Below are 23740 nucleotides of genomic sequence, written 5' to 3'. Positions count from 1 at the left end.
CTCTTCCTGGAGCAACACGCCTCCTTTCGCAGACGTGTCGTTGAGAAAATTTATCCCCGATTTTATCCTTTCAGGTGTTGGCGTTTCCTGTCTTGGTAGTTTGAGGCTTTTACATTGTACGCCATTTAAACTGTAATAAATGATGAATCGGTAGAAGCATGGTGTGTTAATCCTAGCGGAAAAGTAGTAGTTTATGTTGCGGTAACGATTTGAACTAAAACCTACAAGGGTCCACTGTGGGCTACAGTCGTGAAGAAGCCGCCATTAAAAGTGTGGCGGAAACCCTCGGCTTGATTTGGCAGTTTTCCTAACCGCGGCGCTCAGCGTCGACATTGTGTGCCACACTCAATATGTCCGCCAGGAAGGTCCACATTTTCTCAGTAGGAATGCGGTAGGCGGGGCTGCTAGGCTAGTGTCAAACTTTGGGAATGACAGGAGTGCTGCAGGATTCGCAAAGAAGGGGAAGTGTCGCTCTTGTTGGTCCTGTTTGGATTACTTTGACTAATTTTTACGCTCGCTTTTTGGATTCACCACCTTTCTACATACAGAGAGTCCTGCTCCAGCAGATCCCTCAGCCATGTCGGAGGACCTGAGCTCCCAACCCTGGTCCATCAACAAAGATGATTATGAGCTACACGAGGTGATTGGTATGTGATCCTTCGCTTGTTAGCTACGTGTAAACCGACAGTTTGAATTTCTCGTGCACTCACTAAAAGCGGGGGCTAAGACGGCGAATCATTCAAACGTTAACCGAACAGAAAAGGAGGCATCCTCCTCCTGAGCTGCGTTGAGTTCTTCGCCTTCGGTAACTTGGCCAATTCTAGCCGGGCGGTGTTGCGACTTGGGAGTCAGAGGAATGCCTTCCCTGTGAGCGATGGCCCCGTCCGCTGGGACTGTGCCGAAGTCGTAATCGAGCGTTAATAACGTCGTGGTCTAGTCCAGCTCCGGCTACGTGCTGGAAAATAACTGCTTTCATTGAGCAGCCTTCATCCATGTGAACAGCTAGCTTGATACTTTCATGAAGGCGCTCTAGCTAGAGGGCGTCGTATCTGTGGACTGCAAGACTGTTAACTGTGTCACATTTAACCTGCAGGATTAAACGGAAGTGACATCGCAGATAACACATTTACAAAGTTATTTGTTGGAGAAAAAGGCCGTCAGCTCATTAGAGGCACCCTAGCTAGGCTGAAACTTAGACCCACAGCGTTATTATTTACGGCCATCTCTCGTTTTACAAATACACTAAACACTTCAGCTAAAAGTTCCCCCCAAAAATCACAATGACAGTGCAGAATTCACAGGCTGTTGTCCTCGAAGTTGGGTCAATTTACTGCAAGAGCTCTTAAAGAACACCAATCACTACTGGAGGGCTTCAGATTAATTTCCTGGCCAACATCATCAACAATCTGTTATAATATTTACTGTTGCTCCTCTGATATCTTTCTGGTATTTAAAAAAAAAAGCATTTCTGGAGGCATATTTCACTTTTTCTCTGCAGTGTTAAGAGGATGACTTAATGAGGAGCTTTTGTGTAGTTATTAAAGGCCTAGCCCCACAAATAACTAATCTGTCCTACCTTTGGCTGTTTTTGTTTATTAAAAAAAAAAAAAAGACTCAAAGGGAGAAGGTGAGGAGAAGAGTGTAGAATATAAGCAAAGTTTTGTTCTCTCAGACCGGTTAGTTTGTGCCTCTGGTTCACTTTGCCCAGGCAGTGCACGCTTCCTCTACAGGGAATCTATGTTTACAGAGGGTCGATTTTAAAAACCCTAAACCATCCTTTTGTGTATTTTTAAAAGGGCTGAAATTAACTTTGACCCATTTCTGCTTTTCCCCTCAGTTTCTTGGAAAATTTGTACCGGGTCACAACGCAAGATAACGCCCCGCAATTTAGTATGCCCACAGAGATAAAGCCCCTCTTGTACAGCAAGCAGCTCTCTGGTATTTTCCTTTGAGGTGTTTGAGCACAAAAGTTTGAAACCACTGAGGCTGTTTCATGCTTGAACCGCAGGGCAGGGCTTCACGATTATTAACTTGGCCCCAGAAAGTGGTTGTGCAGTTGCCAGCCTAGTTTTGTCCCCTAAAATTATTTTCAGGTCGCGTTCCTTAAATGTGAACAAGCTGATTGACCTCATATGCCATCGATTCTTGACTTAATCCTCTGTGTGAGACTGCATCTCCAAGGCTCCTCGTGAACACACTTTAAACAAGAGTATTCCTTGGCAAGCATTTTCTTTATTATTTCTTTCATAAAATGTCAGGAAAAACTGAATGAATTAAAATATATGCTGACTCCTTTCATGTTGATGGACTTTTCAAGAGACAGACAAATCTAATACTTCAACAGGTATTTGTTAGTGGAGCTATATTACTACTATAGAGTAAGCCAGGCTCCCCTGTGAACCCACGTAGTCCTCTCTCTAGCTTAAAGTGTTGCATAGATACTGTATAAATTGCTTCATTTCAGGGAGATGCTGCACAGCTCTCTGCTTTGGCTGGGCGGCTCCTGTGTTGAGGATGGCTCTGTATACACAGTGAGCCCATCGGAGCTATTGTTTTGGTAACTTCCCCAGGGAAATAGGACTTATTACATGGTTCACTCCCCCTTCCCCATTAAGCATTGGATCATACTGGACAGAGTCCATAGGAAAATAATACAATGCTCTCTCCGATCCTGGATCATAATTTGGATCATTCGTGTTGGCAAATCTAGACTGGAAACTTTCTGCTTCCACTGTTTGTATCCACCGGCAACCATGTTTCCTCCCTGATGCTTGCTCTGTCCCTCAGATGGCTTAAAAAAAAAAAGAAAAAGAAAATGTTCAATAGTTAGCGCGACAGGATGCAACCTCAGGCTAATATTTCCGCAATTTAATGCCAATTTAAGGTTTTAGGCCTTAGTTTTTAAAGTACTCCATACTGTATGATTGAGAAATATGCACTAAAAGGCAGTAAGTGCTCAACTGGTGTGGTTTCTATTCATGTGTGACATTTCTCGTAGTAGCTTTTGAGTAACTTATGGAATGTCAGCCAGGTATGTAGAAGAAATGTAATAACAGACAGCTGACGTCAGGCTCTAAAATGGTCTGCTGAGGGCAGGAAAGACACGGTGAGAAAGCTGCTGCCACACTGCAGGTCAAGCTCAAGAGGGGAGACATTGAGTCAGGCCTTACTTGGAGACGTCATAAGGTGTTATTTGTAGGTTCACAATGTGCCATTTTGTACTTAAATATAAAATATTAACTAAAGAGTGAATGCTGTCCCTCACTGAGTTTGACCCTTCTTTCCCCTTGTTATTAAGCAAATATTGGCCATATAGTTTTTTTTTTTTTTTACTATATATAATTAATACAAACTTGTATAAAAACAGTGAATAGGTACAGGTGAGAATGAGAAACCACAAAAACATCATGGACTAGGAAAACTTCTTAAATAGTCTTCTGGTATTTTTATGGTCTTACTGTAGATGCTTTTTTATTCAATTCAGTTTAGTTTTATTTATATAGCATCAAATCACAACAGTCGCCTCAAGGCGCTTTATATTGTAAGTTAAAGACCCTACAATAATACAGAGAAAACCTCAACAATCAAAATGACCCCCTTTAAACAAGCACTTGATGATAATGGGAAGGAAAAACTCCCTTTTAACAGGAAGAAACCTCCAGCAGAACCAGGATCAGGGAGGGGCAGCCACCTGCTGTGACCGGTTGGGGGTGAGGGGAGGGAGACAGGACAAAGGACACACTGTGGAAGAGAGCCAGATATTAATAATAACCAATGAGTAAATGCGTCGTAATTATTTGTGATGCATTAGCATTGCCTGTGTCCTAAACCCATTATTCTGTTGCACTATTCCTTTGTCTTTTTCTGTGTTTTTTTTAAACATACTTTCAAACTCTAGGTCAACTTCCAAAAGAGCATGTAGTTAGGTCCATAATTAGTTGGACAAAGATGCAATTTCTGTAGCGTTGCCTCTGGACATCAGCGGATTTTAAATCAAACGTTCAAGATGTGATTGAAGTGCAGACTTTCAGCTTTAATTCAAGGAGTTTTACAGAAATTTTGCTTTAACGCTTTAGGAATTGCACTCATTTTTATACACAGTCCCCTGTTTTCAGAGGCTCAATTAATTGGACAAACTAATATAAGGACTTGCATGAAAAACCTTTGCAGTCAGTGACCGCCTGAAGTCTAGGACCCATGGAGGGCATCAAATGCTGTGTTTTGACCCTTGAGATGCTCTGCCAGGGCTTAACTGCAGCCACCTTGTTGCTGCTTGTTTGTGGGTCTTTCTAATCTACCCTTGAGTGTAACCTGTGGTTTGCACCTTGTTGTAAAAACCCTCTGTATTTACATTGCGTATCTTGATTGTAGACCTTGACACTGTTGTGCCTACCTCGTTGAGAGTGTTCTTGACTTGGTTAGAAGTTGTGAAGTTTCTTAACCATGGAAATGATTCTGTCGTCGTGCACTTTAGTTGTCTTACGTAGTCTTTCAGGCTTTTTGGTCTTGCTGAGCTTGTCGGTGCAGTTATTCTTTTTAGGAACATACCAGATTGCTGATTTGGCCACTCCTAAAGTTTTTGCCCTATTTTTGGTTTTCAGTCTAATGATGGCCTCCTTCACTCTTCCCTTTGGGCGTCATATTTAAAATAAAAGATACAAATGCAAATTCAACACTTTTTGTATCGTCTTCAGATATTATGTCTGCTTTATTTGTCATGAAATAAGGGAAGAGACCTCACCTGGCCATGAAACTGCTTGAGCCACTGAAAATGGATTGTATATTAAAATGAGTGTAATTCCTAAACACTGTGATGGTGCACAGAGGCAAAACTAACAAAATTGTGTCTTTGTCCAACAATTTATAGACCCAACTGTGTATTAGCTCATGTTAAGCCCTCACTACAGTAGTCAGGCTCAAATGGTAAATTCTGTTACAGAAAGAAATCTGTAGACTTCCAAGTATCAGTCACAAATAACCAGGTGGCAGTGTAATGCACCCGTGAAAGGCTCAACCTGTTTTGAGGAAACATGGATACAGAAAACAGTTTCTGGATTTTTTCCCTCCTCCAAAGATCAGCATCGTTTTGTCAGTGTTTCTCCTACAGAAATTGTTTTTACACTGTATGGATCTGTACTTGCTCTCTGGAGGAAAACAGATTATTGCACATACAGTCTTTTAAAACTAAATGTGATGAATGGTCATCAAAACTTCCATCTGATGGTAATTAAGAATCAGAGCTTCAGACAGTAAATGGACCCCTTGGTATTTGCAAAATCTTTAGGGATGCCTGCTCTTAACTAACTGCTTGGGTAATTATAGATCTTAATTACTGGAAACCAAGAGGAAGTATCCCCACTGTACCTGCTTTCACACAGTTATGTTCCTTTAGCTGTTTTGGGGGTATTTTTTGGCTATTCAGACAAAAGGATAGCAAAACCTTTATTTCTATTAATATTTTTTTCTCTGAGCTGTTTGTCGTAACAGCCATCTCGAAATGTTAATCGCACTGAAAAATGAAATGTAAAAATCAACTCGCACATGAAAACGTATGGAAAGCAACAAGCCGCCGTTACAGCCATGTCAACATGTCACATTTTCAGCTGCCAGCTGGATCACCTTCATTTAATTTTACCTAATGAAGTAACTTAATATATGAATTCAATTTTGCCGTCTACTTCCCAAACAAGCAAAATGCTGTTGTTGTACTGCTGGAAATAGAAAAATATCTGGGCAAGAACTTTGAAGTATTTGTTTTCATTTGTGTGGTTTGACAGTAAATGAAATTGACTCATTTATTAATTAATACACAAAAAAAAGGGGGGGGGGGGGGGGGGGTAACTACTGCTTTATATGCAGCCTTTGTATCTGTGCCAGACTGCTTAGTAGATTAGATGCTTCAAACCCCTAGCACTACTGCAGCGCTTGCCTTTGTGAGTATGGCTCTTTTGTGTGCTTTCCCTCATTCAGACAGAAAAGTTGTTGATGTGTTCCCTGTGAGAATGACGGAGATGTGACTGAGGTTTATTTTGTAAGATCGGTCTTTTTTTTTTTTTTAAATTGACTCAGTGAGTCATAATCAGATCAGAATTCTTTCTCAAACCATTATTGGCTGGCTGGTTTTTATATGATGAGATATTCTGCATTCCCTCTGTGTGCATCATAGTACATTTACTCAATTTATGGCTTTGCTTAGAACCTAAAAGGTGTGGTATTGGAAAAAAAATAATGTAAATGAATACGTAGCAGACACGTCTACTCTGTAAAGTTCTGTGGGAGTAGCAAATACCAGCTGGCAAATTGAACTACATGTCCTGGTGACTCTTGGTACCCTTTCACCGCGCCCACTGTTTACCTAACAGCCTTCCCCTTTTCCACCCTCTCCAGCCTGTCCAGCCACCCCTGACGACTGGCTGTTTGTTTGTGTGGAGGAATTTACACTCTGCTGTGTACAGGCAAACCGTCTCTCTGTGGTTCTGCCAGGGGCTGAGCTCCCCATCACTGGCCAGCCTCCAGAGGTTTGTTTGGTATTGGCACAGGGGGCGGAGGGGCCGGAGGATACATTTACAGCACTGTTCAGCCCCCTTTAGCGTTTAGCAACGGTGGGGTGATCCAAGATTACTTGGTTGATGTGGAGTTGAGCAAGGACAGCCACACATTATCAGAGGTCGCAGTCAATAGATTGCACCCACCCTCTAGGAAGTCAGATTTCACATATTGTATATTAAAAATCAGTGTTTCCACTAGGTTAACTGGTGTAGAGGGATGAAGAGTTGCAGCGAAGGGGGCACGAGCACTTTTAATTAGTAATATTTCTCCTGTGCATCTGGCACCCTTGTCACAGTTTTTAAAATACAGATACTGTGACCTTCTAATGTTTCTGGGTGACATCTGTCCATCTCTGGTTTTAGACAGATTTTATTGGAGTTACATACATTCACATGGTAGAGAGCAGAGCAAAGGAGAGAAACTAGTACAGCTATAAATTACAACAATGCACATGGTAATTGGTATAAATATTTACATAAATACTGTATGTAATTCTTTGTGTATTTTTTTCAGCTTCAGCTAATCCTTTATTAAAGAGCAAGAGTTTATCTTTAATCTTAGTATTGAACAGATTTTGCAATTTTATCCTTTACAGATTGAGAAGATATGCATTTATCTTGAACAAAAACACTTGGATTAAACAAGATCATGGTCTTTAGGGACGGCATTACTTTTTAATTAAAACTGGGGAACTTTTTTTCTTTGAATATGCCCCATTTTTAAACCTCCGTGCACCACAGACTTGATGAAAACTCCAAACAATGAGGACTTTGTTAATATTTGGGCATAGCTTAATATGAGGACACTAGAGGTTAGGAAAAGCATACTTGGGGGTTGGCCAACGCACCACTCACGCCTTCACTTACCAAAGCCTGTTGCAAGAGGAGAATGTGCTCCTTGCATTGCCCAGCGTCACTTATACGCCAGAGAACTTGTGGAAACAGCCTTGTGAGTGCATGCTTGGTGCTAAATAAGAGCAGTGAGGGGGCAGTGAAATTACTGTGCATGATACAGGCACACCAGGAGTACCTCCGCTGGGGAGCATTTAGAAGCTTTTAAACCTGAACTTTCATGTTATTCAAAATGATGATCAGCCCACTTGTGTTGAATTTGCCATAAACTTTAATCAGATTGCAATCTACCTTTTGCTTTATTGTAATAGTAGCTAACATTACTAAGATTTTACCCTGTTGCTTCGGTGCAACTCTATACCGTTCTGCAAAGTCTTAAAGCATGATGCATTATGCTGATTTAAAGTTGCTTGGCAGTGAGTTTAAGAGGTTTAATCTGTGCCATTACACGGACAATATTTATAGCAGGCTAGTTTCTTGTTCCCTGGTTTTTCACTCCAGTATTAAAGCAGTGTTAAAAAAGTAAAAGAGGACTTATCTGGGATGAAGCTCCTGAGGATATGCATGGTCAAACAGAGTCACTGGCTCCAGTCAAGCCCGCTTTATGAGAGAGGATCTGTAGAGCTGATTCATAATTGATAAAAAAAACAGTTAAGCTGTACCAAAGAGAATTTGGATGACATGTCTGAGTATAACTCTGTTTAACCTGGTTGAACTTGGAAGGAATTTGAGATGATGGATAAAAGTGATGTTTATTATCCTGCAATAGCTGTGAAGTTTGAATGTACAGTACTGTGCAAAAGTCTTGAGCTACCCCTCATTTCTTTATATTTTGCTTATAAGAAGTCAGGCTTTCTTGTAGTTTTTAACCCTTTAATGCCAGTTTTATCATTCATATTTGCTACATGAGTTTTTGAGACTTCTAAATCATCAGTAAGGTGACCCTCAACCCCCAATGGAAAAAAACCCAACTACATGTTTAAACTAAGAATGACCTAACTCCATCTTTAAAAAATTTTGAATTTTCTGGCAATTATTTAATGGTTCACGCTTTACAGGATTAAAGTGGTCTTGAGGAATAATTCTTTAAGGTTTCTGAAGGTTTTTCAGAGTTTTTCTTTGGACATTGGCTGCTTTTTCACTCATTTTCAGTCCGGCTCCTCATTTTCAGAGGAATGTTTTTGTTAAACCACTTAACACTCATTAATGCATTAAAAAAGGCATCTAACTCAAAGGATGAACCAGTTTATCTTTAAGCACTTGTTTGCTGTCAAGAAAACACAGTTGTATCCATTTCTTTAGCTGAATCTATTAAAAAATTATTAGTTCATCGTCAATATGTACGAATGAGCTCAGAAAAGAGGTACAACAGTGAGTATCTACAGCCATCTCTAAAACACGGTGGAGGCGCTGTCATGGTTTGGGGCTGCATTTCAGCCAGTGGTGTTGGAAATCTTGTCAAAATTAGTGGAATCATGAACACAGAAACGTACAGTCAGATTTTGATCCACCATGTCATACCATCTGGAAAGCATCTGATTGGCAACAGCTTCAGTTTTTTAATTTTTTTTTAGCATGGTAATGATCCCAAACATGCTGCCAATGCAGTAAAAGCATATCTGGATAGACAAGTACACAGTGGTACACTGGCAGTCACGGACTGGCCTTCCTAGAGCCCAGACCTCAACATTATTGAAGCAGTGTGGGATCATCTTGAAAGAGAACAGAACAAAAGGCAGCAAGATCCAAAGAAGAGCTTTGAATGTCCTTCATGAAGCCTGGAGAACTATTCCTGAAGAAAGTACCAGCAAGCTGCCTAAGAGAGAGTTCAGGCTGTGCTGAAGAATAAAGGCGGTCATATCAAATATTGACTTTCAAGCTTGTTAGAATGGTACTCTATTTTTTTGCCTTATGTACTGTATTTCTATTTATGGTGGCACATTTCAGTAAATTGCCCATTTTTCTAACAACATATAAAGAAATGAGTGGCACAGGACTTTTGCACAGTCACGGAGACTGGTTGGGGGAAGGTTCATATATCTGAATGGAGCATAGTCTTTTATCAGTGGACTATATGTCCCAAAGTTGAGTTGTCCTTTTTTTAGTTTTGGTGATCAGTGTTCAAACTCTTACCTACGGCTTGCGAGCCCCGGGCAGTGACGAAAGGAAAGAAATCCCAAGTTAAAGTTATCATAGGAAGGTTTCCTCCACTGAGTGGCTTGAATCACATCTAGAGTCAGGGTAAGGATTTCAGACATGTGGAAGGAGCTCAAAATAAAAAAGGAGACTGCTGATGTTCATCAGACATTTGATTAGGATTCCACCTTGATGCCTTGTTTTGCAGGTTTTGAGGGCACATCTAACTGGAGGAAAATACCGCCATCCCTCAGGAGTAGCTAGAAAAAACCACTGCCAGGCAGATAGGCTATGACCCAACTCTTAAAGAGTGAGAGATCAAGGTGATAAGTCGTTTTCTTGTCTGTTTTAGGGAGTGGGGCAACAGCGGTGGTTCAAGCAGCCTACTGTATACCACGCAAGGAGAAGGTGGCCATTAAACGCATCAACCTGGAGAAGTGCCAGACTAGCATGGACGAACTCCTGGTAAGACACACGACACTGCTAATGAAATGCATATTAGACTGAACATTTTTGTAACCTTGTTACCTTTCATGTGTGATCAAAGGCAACTACTCCCTTACCGCACAAAATTTCATTTAAGGCTTTGTCTCTGTGATCTGTACATGTGGATGGAGTTAGTTCCACCTCTGCTTTTCATTACTCGTTTTCTCCAAACCTTCCTCCAATCATCCCTGTCACTTCAAACACTATTCTGATTGTTCTCTGAAGGAGGACGCCACTTACTGCCAGGAAACTATTAGACCACCACGGGACATCTTCCTGAGGGCTGTATTGGAGCCTTGAATAAAATCTTTTGCTGCAGCTCAGCACATCATTTGCTTTATGATTTGTGGTTTACATTGTAACTGAAAAGGTAGAGGGATTAATGATGTTCCTCTGCACAGTGGAAAAAAAAAAATCAGGTGTTTGCTTGTGGCTCCTGTTCTGTTTCTCACATAGCATATGTATTTGTCATTTTTTTTCCTTTGTGAGATTCTTTATAATAGGAAGAAGGTTGGCTTGACAGTTCTCTTATTTCAAAGCAGGCCCCTTTTTTAATAGCATGATACTTGGCTTGGATGCAATCTAGGGCAAAATTGTGTATTAACTGTCAGTTCTCTCTCTCTCTCTTTTTTTTTTTTTCTTTCTTCAGACACACACACTTCAGATCTCAGGTCTTTGTCTCATAAATGAGCTGATGTACAGGCCAGAAGCATTATAGTCCTCTCTAGTACACATCCAAGAATCTGTGAAAGTAACCTGTGGGAAATAAATGTTGTGTAAGCCTATATGTATGTACGGTGAGACATTGTTAGAAGTTCACTCACCACTCACTTGCAGCACTGACCTGAAAAGGATCCTATTCCCACCCCTCGAAATCCTGGAGGATGAATCAGGGGAGTGTTGCTCCCGGATTCTCGGAGCAGGCAGTCACATGGAATACAGCAAGATCGGATTTCCTGGATACAGTTTCTCCCCCAGTTCCACATCCAGCTGGGTGCCCGGTTAAACGATTGACTTTTTTTTTTTTTTTTTTTTTTTTAATTAAAAAGCAGCTTTAAATTAGGAGTGTTTGAAATTCTTCAATGCCAGAGAAGCAATACTGTGTCACCAGTTAGTTTTACATGATGGATATTTCAAGCCCTGTAGTTTAATGGACAGATTCTTCTGAGCGATTTGAGTTTATTAGGAAGCTTATTTACAACCTGAGTGCAGTGCAGTTGAAATATCCTCTTGTGATTACACAGTTGTTACTGTTTTAAAAGATGAAAGTCTTCCTGCGCGGGTACTGGCTGTTTTTATGCTGTGTGTGTGGAAGAATTTTCAGCTTTAAAAGATGTTAAAATTCCTTGCTCACTATGACTTGTGATCAATACTAAAGTGTAGAGGTAAAAATTTGTATTTCTGACAACAAGCAGTCTGAGTTGAGCTATTTTTGAGTACTAGATGGCTTAAAAATCAACTTTTAGTACATTTTGCCATAGTACATTTGCAGTAGTTTGGTGTGCGTGCATGCATGCTGCAGTGAAATCGAGTCACAGCATGAGGTTCTGAGTCGCTGATAATGACGTAAACATTGCTTCTATAGTGGTGTCTCTGTGTGTCTGCCATCAGTGTGTTTCTGTGGCACCAGTTTGTGACAATAGCTCATTTATTTTTCGCTCAGTTTCAAGGACATGGATACTGCAGATACTGAATAGATCATTCCTAATATAGAGAAAATCCAAATGGCGTGACGTGGTAGTCTGTTTCCTGGAAAATCTTTACTTATTTGTAGGCTGAACCCATTTGGTGTGCAGCGTTCAGCCTGCAGTTATTGCAAATTTTCAGACCTATCACAAGATGGAGAGACGAGGTCAGTGTCACTTCCTTTCATGTTGCATCACTTGTGTCACAAGGACATTTTAAAGAGCATCTTTGCTTCCCCATTTTACCCACTCGTGGTTTAAAAAATGATGTTGAGTTGGCAAGCATTGCTATTATTGCTGTCAGACTATATAAACAGCATGCTTTCAATAATAGAGAGGAGCAGTTTATTAGGTGAGTAGAGGAAGGGAATGGAGTAGAAGCACGTTTGTCCTGCATAGCAAAAAAATTGTATGCGAGGGTTTTTGTCCTTCCATCAAAGGAAAACCAGGACAGAAATTAAACTATTTTCAACCAAGTGGGGTTTCATTTACCTAAGCATAAAGACTTTTGTTTACTCATTGGCCACTTTATTGGCACACCTGCATGCAGACATGGTCAAGGTGACCTGCTGAAGTTCATCCCGACCATTAGAATGTTCCTCAGGGTGACTTTGAACATGGCATGGTTGTTTATGCCAGACCGGTAGGTCAGAGGAGAATGGCCAAATCCCTTTTGAGCTGATAGGAAGGCAGCAGTAACTCAAATAAACACTCGTTACAACCGCGGTATACTGAAGAACTTCTCGGACCACGCAGCTCATCAACCTCGAAGCAGATGGACTGTGAGATTCTGCAACTGGCCCCAATTTACAAAATGTCTTACAAACATGCCACTCTCCAAACACTGAATCACTGAGATAACACAAAGGTCCTATGGTCCATCCCCATAATTTTCCAAAGTTTAAAAAGTTGAACTAAAATAACTTTCATTTTATGACTGTAAATGGAGTTTTCCATGTTAAACTCAAGTAGCCTGCAAGTCCAGAATCTGGATCGGATCAGTTTCACACATAAACCAAATTTAAGTGTGAAAAGATGCTTTCAGTGACTGAAAATACTGTCGGCTGCCAGTGCTACCCCTCAGCCTCCTGGCAGTGGAGTCTTTATGTGGTAGAAATCTGCTGGAAACACAATTTTTAGAACACATTACAGATCTTAATGGGGTGCATATGACCCTCAGTGACTTGTAAATGGCTAAGTAAGAACCAGGAATAAGAAATGCTAAAATCATAATAAATACAAACCACTGAGAATACTGTCACTTTATGTGATTGGCATTATTATTGGAAAAACTAAGTCATTTGAGGTGTTCAGTAGATGCATCCATGGTACGAATTTGAACGTGCTAGGTAAGATCATTCTTGAGTTAATTGACCTTTGACCTCTGATCTTGACCCAATCATGGCGAAAATGTCAGGTAATCTAGGGATCACTGGCCATCTTTTGTGCAAATTTGATATGAATTGGATAAGTAGTTTTGCTGTAATATTGTTAACAAACAAACATACCAAAAACAATACCTCAAAAGAAGGGGGGGGGGGGGGGGGGGGGGGGGGGGGGGGGGGGGGGGGGGGGGGCAGTTTTTGCAGTGGCACCTGGATTCTGTCAGTAGTATTAAACTACTTTGAGGAGACTCCGAGGAGATGAATCATTCATTAGATTTGTAAAACCTTCAGATTTTCTTGTATGTTTGACCCATAAATACATTTAATAGCAAATACCTTCGTGCATTTAGGCTTTCAGGCGAGCTAATGGCATGCAGCTTATGAATACAGTACAGATGGTCATTAGTGCAATTCATTTGACACTGTGTCCTATTCAGGTTACCAAAGGTGTTTCTTCTGGTGACTCCAGGGGGTTAGATATTAAATCCAAAATGTACTCATGTCCTGGTGAATCTATTAGTTGTGCAGATGGCTTTATGTGCAGAGCTGCATCAGCTGTGCTTTGCAGGATAGATGCATTGAATGAAAAGGCTCTGTGTGTTGGCATGAAGTCATCGCAACAACCACAGTCAGACAAAGGCCAGAGGAAAGACTGGTTGAAAGTAGTTTAACAGTTTGGTCTCTAAGAACAAGTGTTTGGCATTAATACACATAGTAAATGGCTAGCACAGTGACTGGATTGGTCAATTCAGTGCCTTATATTAGGCGGCCTGGAGAAGTACTTCACCCATTTATTCTACATGGCTGAGTCATTGACATTGTAATTATGCAGGAGAAGTACTTGGAAGATACTTGAAATATTTTCAGAGGAAAAAAATCAATCAAGTATTAAAGGTTGCAGTATTGAAGGTTACACAGGTAAAAGTACTATGAATTGTTTTGAGTCATGAGAACATTTCCAGGATTGTCGCTGCAGAATTGGTTACAGCCACCTAATCCTAACAACAAAGACTCTCCCTTTCTCACATTGTCCGCTGGAAAAGATGAGAGCTGCCAACTGCCAGAGTACCATATCCTCCCTGTTATCCCATTGTTGTTCTCTGCTGGGGTTACCCTGCCTGGCCCACAGAGCAAAGAACAGGGAGGGTGGGGCTGTCTCCACTGAAACCAGTGAGCAGCCAACTGGTTGTGTTATATTGATGGCGAAGACAACTCGTATTGCTCACTGTTCCCAACAGACTGCAAGTTTCAGCTGCTTCATGGGATAGTGACTTTCAGGCATGTCTGTAACCACCCTTATTATGACACCGTTCATGTTCTTAACCCTTTTTTTTTTTCTTTTTTAATTTTAATCAAATGACCTCATCATGTCACTCACCAGCCTCAGCATTTTATAGGCACTAACTGAAGGCCTTGGGCTCAATAGTGATGACTCTGCAGGAACGGCTTGCTGCTGTTAATGCACATTGTGTAAGCTAAGCATTTATGCTGATTGAGTAGCTGAATTTGATTGCTTACTCTTTGGCCTGCAAGCATTTATTGATTGATGCCTTAGCTTGAGTGTTAAGGTTTCTCCTTTAACCAGCTTGGGAAGCATCCATCATGTTAAAAAAAAAAAAAAAAAAAAAAAAAAAAATCAATAGATTCATTTAAAAAAACACCTTTTTTTTGGAATACTTAAGAAATGCCATAAATTGTGAATCCCAAACTGCAGCGAAAATCCCAAATAATTTTAAAAGGTTGACTGCATCGTACGAGTAACTTAATTTCCGATTAATCTGCTAGTATGTTTTCATTGAGGTAAAATATTCAGGAAAGGCGTCTTAAGATCACTTGTTTCGTCCAACCAGCAGTCCAGAAGTCCAAAATGTTTTCCAGTCATTTAAAAAAAATGATCAGTTAGGATGAGAATATTAGCTCTCAATTAGAATTTCAGTTTGATCAATTCTAATGTTTTTTGTTTTCTTTCACACACCTATTACCTGTTAGAGCAAAGTTGCTATAGATTGGATTTTTAGTAAGCCTCAGGGTGCTGGATTTGGGGTGAAACCCTCCATGCATGGTAAGGAGCTTTCTTGTCTTGATGTCAGTGGCTTCTGTCTCCTCCTTTGGCCTTGATCTTGGCCTCTATATTCTCTTCCATGGAGGGTACTGCTCCTTGTGTCTGTTGTTCATCTTATAGCCAAGCATCTCAAGGATCACTGTTGCTGTAGTGTAGATCAGGTGGTTGTTTCAGTGATGGTCATGGGTAAGGATTGTGCGTAGTGCTGCCTTCACATCTTCTAGTAGATGAAGATACTTCATGTATGCTTGGTAATCGACCACGGAGGGTCCAGGTTTCCAACTTGGCCATGTCTGTGGCGTTCCAAACGTGTGGGAAGTTGCAGAGTGCCCTCTGTTAGACAACACAATGCATCGTGAACACTCACAACATGGTTGCATGGTTGAAGGGTGTTTCTCTTGTCTTTACTTTTTAAAGTAAAAAAAAAAAGAATTACATTGTTATACTGTATACTAGGATTTTACAAGTGTATCCTGACACTCTGATGCTTTCTGTTTGGTCTTCTGCTCAATAAGTGGTTAATATGAAAAAATGTTATCGTGGCACTGCAGCTACAGGTTCGTTCACTTGCTGAGTTTGAATCGGTGGTTCCGCCTCCAAAGTTGGCCAGATTTTCTTTCTCTTAGGAAGCTTGTCTGCCCTCAAATGAATTTGGGACTGGTGCTGAAGTGATGGATTAGACCTCTGTGCCAGCATTACCTCAGCTCTCTGCTTTACACACACACACACACACACACACACACACACACACACAGAGCTTTGCAGCTATATAAATGGCTGAGTACAGACTGTTTTTTTTTTTTTTTTTTTTGCTTTTGCTTTGCATAGATGTGCATTACATTGACTGTGCCTGTGGCTACTGACGTCACATTTTAAGGATAACGCTAAATTAAAAGAATAGTAGCAGCATAAAAGGCGTATGCATTTATTGTGACTGTGTTTAGTTTATTGCCTCCAAGCTGTTCTCATCCCTTTAGGATGAAGTGAAATGATTATATTTAGCCATTAGGCTCTGTTTGTTTTTAGATGAAATCATAAGGAAGATTTGTCGAGTCCTTCATGGCTCATCTTACAGCCAGCAACTCTGTTAAAGGCTCTCAAAATGAGTTTCTTGCTCTTCAAATCTTCAATGTAAAAGCTTTGGGCCTGATATAAAATTTAAAACTGTTTTTATGAAGTGACACGACTGTGTGTTAGCAGATTTATAGATTTTATGCTTCTTCCTTTAACAGAAAGAGATTCAGGCCATGAGCCAGTGCCACCACCCCAACATTGTGTCTTACTACACCTCCTTTGTGGTAAAGGATGAGCTGTGGCTGGTTATGAAACTGCTCAGTGGCGGTAAGTGATGCTTATTTTTCCTCTTATAATCTGTCAAAACCTATCAATTTGAATATTTGGATCCTAGATAGACAATTACATCTAATCTTCTGCTAAAAAAAAATTACTGTCTGAGAGGAAGATGCAGAGAATCCCATTTGTTTGTCCTGCTCCCTTAAGTCATGTTATAGGGGTCCGGAATTCTTTGGTGGGAGAGTTAGGACGAGCCAGGCTTCTTGCTGCCGATGATGTTAACCGTGATTGTAGGGAATGTGACAACACTGATCCTCATTGTGTCCCCTGTGAGCTGCAGTTCTTTCCGGGCTTTAACTCAGTACAGTGCCGGAGCTAATGACAGGGCAGAGGTAATAACAACCCACAGGCTGGCGTCATGGCATCCATGTGGCAGTGCTGCAATTAACTAGTGAGAGGAGCATGAAGAGGAGGCCACCATGGAGGAGAAAACCTCAGAATACACCAGTTGCATCTGGAACTGATTGTATTGTTCAAGTCTATCAGCAACATGTATTTGCACTTTTCCATCAGCCTGTGAGGTAGAAGAGATTTTACCATAGACCTTTCATAGACACAAACAGCATGCAGATGGTTTCCTGTGCCAAACTTTTGTCAGCTAAGAAGCAGTGGGCTTCTTTAACTCAGAAATTTAATGAGACTAACTATGCAAAAAAACCAATCATCTTCTCCAATCTGCTTTCCATCTCATACACTCAAGCACAAATGTACACAAACACATCCACACACTAAACATTTACACTCCCTTGGTACTCCCAGTCCTCCTGTGTAAACAGCGTCCCCCTGTAACGGATAGTGCCCAGGTGGTGCGCTTGGCTCCCTCAGATACTCGAGTCAGGAGTCCCCTGGCAGCCGTCTTGCAGCTGTGCCCAGGGCACTGTGCCCGCCAAGTGACGCTTCAGCAAACGGTCAGCCTCACAGCAGGAGCAGACACCGCTTAAGACAGGCTCTCTCGTTCCCCTTATCCCAGTTTAACAGAAACCCTTGATGCTGAGCTTTATTGTGCAGAGTAATTAAATGATGGCCGTGGCGACGTCTGTCATGGAGACAGACCTGAAATGAGGTCGAGTTTACAGACCATCACTCCACAGGGCAGAGCATACCAGCCCAGAGGAAGGCCAGCTTCTGTCTCTGGCTGCTCTGGCTTGATGGAGCGTAAAAAATCTTCCACCCTCCATCTCATCTCCACCCTGGCTTGGAAGATTCATGACAGTGCAACAGCTTTTTTTTTTTTTTCTACTTTTCACTTTTTCAAAAAAAATGTTTTAACAGTTTTTGGTTATAAAGTCAAGGACAGTTCTTTGGGTGTCATTGCTAAGAGAGAATATTGTTGGACTAAATACTGCAGAACTCATTCACACTTGTTGGAGTCCTACTACTGCAGTATTGAGACTTGCATGATTTGCAGATGTTTGCAGAAACTATGATATTGAGATTAAGATGATTTCTGACTATTTTGATACTGTTCTTGTTGACTAACACAGCAATAAGCCCTAACTGAGGGTGCTTGTAGCCAGGGAATAACTTTTGGTTACTTTAATTATCCTGCAGTTAGAATTACAATGGTCTGAGACTGAGAAATAACACAGATTAATATAATCAGCCTCTCAAGTGAGTTTATCATCCTGCTGATAGACTCCAAGGTCCCCTTCTTGGACTGCAGCTGGTGATTATAGCCTTTTTTCTCTGTAGCGTCAGGGAACACAGCCCATGAACCAGTTCTTCACCTGCTGCTGTTTCTGATTAGAGTTGCCCTTCATCTCACGCTGGCTCTCCATACTAGAGCCCGACCAATTTAACAGCAGGCCGATCTATCAGTATTGGCATTTATAACGGCAGATAAATGAATTCAGAATGTAAAGATGGGAGAAAGAATGAATGTTGGCGTCGCATAGTTGGTCCTCCCTGTTGGCACTCTGTTGGCAATGTGTGTTTGGAACGCCACAAACACAACAACCAGCTGATCTGAGTACAGTAAATAAGCGCATAACACACGTTAGGGAAATCTGTTTGGTTTGTGTGTTTTGGGGGGAAAAATTAGCCAGTTTATCAGAATATCAGATTTAGTTTTTTTTTTTTTTTAATTACAAAATATTGATCAGTAGTGGTCTTAAAAATCTTATATTGAATGGGCTCTTCTCCGTACCAAAGAGAGACAACCATCACCAGCTGCACTTTTAGACATTGGACTTGCAGCGGAATGATATTAAGGACCTCTGCAACAGTAACTCGGCCAGTAAGCCGATGACATAAGACTGAAAGGGCTAACTGGTTAGCAGCGACAACTTTCAGAATAAGATAAAGGGGACTGTTCTTTGACTGTTTTGTGAGTCTCTCAGATTGATAAAAATTACTATAAAATACAATACAAATGCAACTGCACGCCCTAGGAAAATCAGTGCGGGGAAACAATCCTTCAAACTATGAGACCAGCTGAAGAGGACAAATTTTGGCTATTCTCAGTACGTTTTATCACCTTAAGATCACAGAGAACGATTTAGGGAAAATGAAGGCCAGTGAGCAGAGAAGCAAAACTGGATCACTGAAAGCAGCTTCTAAATTATTGCCAATTCGTAAAACATGTAGAAGCTACTCTAACTAGTTGCATACCACATGCCTTAAAATGGCATTCAGGGGTTTTCCACATGCCTAAGGACTAGCATATGCTACTAGAATAAGAGTGGTATGCTTTTAGTCACCTTTGGATCTCTGTAAGTAGTAAGTTCGTGATGATGCTTCTTAGATAATATGTATCCCACAGTGTTGTAGATTTCATGTTTTATTTCTACACAAATCTAATAGAGCTCTAGTACTAACTCATGACAGACCTCCTGTCTGACAGTCCCATTCAAGGCCAAACTTGTTGAGTTTCAAAGTAGGTGCGCTGCAGGCGTGTAGAGTTTATCAGGAAATTCCTGTTCTGAATGTGACATGTGAACAACTGTTTCATTAGAGTGAAGCACAACCTGTCACTGACTGAATTCACATCGGAGAGACAGCCTCCAAAACCCACAGGGATGGAATGAGTCACGCCAATGCAAGAAGAGAAATGTGTTTCCAGATTAATCGGCAGCTTTTCCCGGCCAGCTCTACCTTCATCGCCACTGAGCTCAATGCAGTGCCACCCAGAGTAGACGCCAGATATGATTGAATTTAGCACATGAAAAAGCTCTATTGCGTTTGGAGCCAGTGGGTTTCTCTGATCGTAACGTGGTCCTTCGGCTGCTGCTAAAGTGCTGATGGGGAGCTTTCAAGGCGACTCCAGGTTCACAGAGTGAAGACGGTGCAAAATTACTTTCCTCCCCAAAATTATGCATCTCATTAAAAGTTTCTGACAGAGGCTTCTTTCAGTCTGAACCAGTAACCATGTTTTTACGCCACCCTTGCCTTGTGGCAGCACCTCCCATACACTGCCGTCACTTTCCTCCTTCAACTTTGCTTGGCCTTCCCCATTGGCCTTTAGCACAGTTGGCAACAGCTCTCACTTCCCCATCCCCATCCCCCTCCTCCCCTCCCCCCCTTTACTCTCTCATCCTCTCCCTAGATCTCAAAGCTACTGCTCTGATCCTGAGAATAGACTGCAAAGGTGATGTTCATAGATAAAGAAGAGAGATGTTAAAGTCCTGCCTCCTGTCTTTTTTTTATTAATAGATTTTTATTTACCTCTATTATGTAGAACGGGAGAGATCGACTAATCCAGCATTTAACTGAAATCATTATTTGGCAGTGTATATGATTTTTAAAATGCGCTCTGCTGTGAAGATTTCATTTATTCCTGTGATTTGTATAAACTCTTCCTCTGGATTTTTAACATGCACCATTCAAACATGTAAGGTGTCATTTGTGTTTCCCATGCCAAATGAACCTTTGGACTGTTACTCTGTCAGTCATTGTCAGTTTGCTAAAACAGCCTAATGAAGCATGAAGAGTTCAATCAGATGAATTTGAAAGAGGCTGACAAGGCTGGCATTTAGTAATCCTCCAAAGCCTGTATCATGCTGTGTGTGTGTGTGTATGTGTGTTTGCACTTGTGGGACCTATTCCTAGGGCCACGCTAGCTTAAAAGAGACTTGTCAGCTGCCTTGCCAGGCAGTCGGATTCTTGCACAATTCATGAGATCACAATCACAAGAGAATCAGTCTTGCCAGATTTCAAGTTATGCACATGTAGCCAAACAGCCAGTTACTCACCAAGCAGTGTTGCATGAGGAACTACTGGCCAACACCTGAAACATGCACCTATGAGCATGCCATAAGTAAGATGATAGATAGCTAGTTTGTCCAATCACCTGCCAAGTAGTTCTGTGAGCATGCTTTTCTGCACGTACCTTTTTTAGGTGCAACTTTTGGAAAAAATTGACTAAAGAGGTCCGATCGGCATGGACAGCTACACTGACCGTGCATAAAGGCATGCTGATTGTAGCTGATCTGATTAAGTTAGTTTTAAATTCATTAACTGATCTATTTTAAGTATACTGTGATAGACAAATTGTTCATCCAATCACCTGCCAGGTATTGTGTTGAACGTATGTCCTTTTTTTCCCCCTTCTATAATAAACCATCTGATACCAAGTATATCTTTGGTTACATTAGGAAAAATTTTATACTTTATATTTAAAAAAACAAAAGTTAAGTTAGTGGGCTTTAGAGGTCCTGGTTAGGTTGGTTCTGTCATGTTTGGGCCATGATAGTAATGCCATACTGAGTGTAAAGACTTCAGTAATAATCATCTAATCCAGCTCGTTGTATGTTTTCTTAAAAAGTGATACTATTTATTTAATACTTTAAAGAACAAGTGGAGTCATAAGTTTTCATATTCACTTGATAGGCTGTAAACTCTGGCACATTAACTACTTGATCATTTTATTATTCATTTTGTTAGCTCATTTGGACTTGGCGCTGTTCATGTACCCTCCTTTACTCAAAACTTCCTTCATTGCCAGCTGTCACATCTTTCCTTTTCCTCTCCTCCATCCATAGCCGTTTCACATATGGGGATGAAAAACAGACTGAGTGCAGAAGCTCCACAAGAGGAAGGAAACTATATGTGAAGGAGGGACGAAGGAGGAAAAAAAAAAAAAATCAAAAAGGCTTCCTTTTCTCAATGAGCTTCAAAGAGCCGTCACATCAGAGATGCGAAGCTGCACCCTTCTTTTACTCTCCCAGTTCACTCCCTCACATGCTCACATATACACCTGCTATTTCACACACACTCAAACACACATCTAGGATGCATTTCCTGCCATTCCTCGTTTGTTTTGGGGGGTTTTTTCGTTGAATTTTCCTTGTCTCGTTCCCTTAGTGCTGAATCACATTTTCTGCTATGCAGCGTCACCGCACAATAAACCCGTTGAACTCATCGCCCACCCCACCCCCCGCTCGCTCGTTCCTCCGCCTCTCTCTCACACTGTGTCTACGACGCTGCAATAACACTGTCTAGTCTCAGGTGGCCCATCATCCTTGGCTCCTCTGGGGTAATGCAGTGAGTGCCCGACTAAGTGCCGCAGGCGAAGACATCCTGAAATGATTTAGCAAATAAATATCTTTGCACTTCTAGTCTGGCACTGTTGCTAAAACACAATCAATTTAATCCTGGAATTGTGTCATGAGTTGTTTCTGGACCTTGAAAGACCTTTTCCAGCTTTTGTTTGAGAGACACAGGGACAGATGCACAGTGTGGCAGTGTGACGTTTGTGTCTCGCTGCAGCACAATAAAGCTTGTCAGGCAAGTGGCTTTCTTTTTGCTTCTCTGCTTTGTCACCATTCACCAGTGTTGCCCAATTTTCTGTCACACAGAATGCAAATAACTAAACCCCTTTTCAGAGAGGTGTTCTTTTGTTTTGTTTTGTTTTGTTTTGTTTTTTTTAATTTTGTAGAAAGCTCCACAAAAGACCTTGTACACGGACATGAGTCAGAGCACTCCTTTATGTAACAGGAGCTAAGCAGTGGGAGACACGGTGACCTGTCTTTTTGGCTCTAATCAGGCCAGGTCACTTTACACAGCTACACTGGTTCTCCATTCACTGAAGACAAAGATGACCATTTGACTTGTAATCTCAAATGATTGCCTACACCCCACCCCCCCCCCCCCCCCCCCCCCCCCCCCCCCCCCCCCCAAAGTGCAGATTTTGGCCCATTTCCAAAGCCATTCACATCAGGTTGTACTTAATTTGTGCCCTTTCAGCAAAGATTATGAATTTGAACAGAACTGCAGAGAGACCGACAGTAATGATGATGTAATCAAGAGTCAAATCAGTGAGCTGTGCTGGAGTTAGTGTATAATATGAAGACCAAAAAATGCCCCGTAATGGCATTTAATGGATACTTAAAGCTTTCATCAGAAATTCAAGCGTCGATGCTGTTTTCTTATAAAATACTCTCTTCATCTTGGGTCTGTTTTGCCATTTCCAAATTAAAAGGTCATAGAGCTGTTTATGTTTAAAGTACTCTGTCTTAACAAAGCTAAATGATTTGTTTTTTTTCCTTCAATAAAATCAGTTTTACTGGAGCTGGGAGAAAGATCCTTGTGTACCCAAAATCTAATTTGTGCAAACAATATAAGATTATACTTGAGCTATTTTGACTGAATGTCTGCCAACCCACCAGGAAGTATGTGTTTTTGTAAAAAGGTTTTGGTTTGGAGTAGGCTTAACAAATGATACGCTGGCCTGAGATGACTTCTGATCATCAGTTACAATTTTTCTAACCAGCCCCAACATTACGGCGAGCAGTGTTTTCAACAAAGTAAAATTAAGCATTACAGTGAAAGTCGATCTGTATTATGCTATTTATTTTTATCATTATTTCAGCCATTTTTGTTTTTGTTTTTCAGGCTCAGTGCTGGATGTGATCAAGCATATCATCTCACGAGGAGAGCACAAGACAGGCGTACTGGACGAGGCCAGCATAGCCACTGTGTTGAAAGATGTTCTTGAGGGCCTGGAGTACCTACACAAGAATGGACAGATCCACAGGTACCCGGGCCCCTTGCCCTTCACTGGTACCATAATAAACCAGACACAGGGTTTTCCATCACTACTGAGTACACAGGTTTTACCAGACTTCACCTTCAGGGTTTATTGACCAGAAACTTTCTTTTCTCTGTTGCTCTAATAAGTGTCATGTTAATATTATGTCTGTTTTGCTACCCTCGACAGCCTGTGTTTGACTTTATTGGACAGTGCAGGGGAGGACGCACAACAAAGGGCTGCGGGCTGGACTCGAATCCAGGCCA

General features: G+C 41.2%; 1 protein-coding gene across 1 annotated transcript in view; it reads left to right on the top strand.

The window, feature by feature from the left end:
* The first annotated feature begins 75 nt into the window (after positions 1 to 75).
* oxsr1b (oxidative stress responsive kinase 1b) overlaps positions 76 to 23740 on the top strand; it is a 39222-nt gene continuing 15557 nt past the window's right edge. Inside the window, exons 1-4 of the mRNA XM_030756991.1 lie at positions 76 to 647; positions 9889 to 10001; positions 16387 to 16495; positions 23339 to 23480. Of these exons, the coding sequence (XP_030612851.1) occupies positions 578 to 647; positions 9889 to 10001; positions 16387 to 16495; positions 23339 to 23480 (434 nt within the window). The 5' untranslated portion in view covers positions 76 to 577. The remainder of the gene's footprint in view (positions 648 to 9888; positions 10002 to 16386; positions 16496 to 23338; positions 23481 to 23740) is intronic.

This window comes from Archocentrus centrarchus, chromosome 20 (genome assembly GCF_007364275.1).
Source record: "Archocentrus centrarchus isolate MPI-CPG fArcCen1 chromosome 20, fArcCen1, whole genome shotgun sequence".
NCBI lineage: Eukaryota > Metazoa > Chordata > Actinopteri > Cichliformes > Cichlidae > Archocentrus > Archocentrus centrarchus.
Note: the sequence above shows the minus strand (reverse complement) of the source record. Positions and strands in the feature narration are given on the sequence as shown.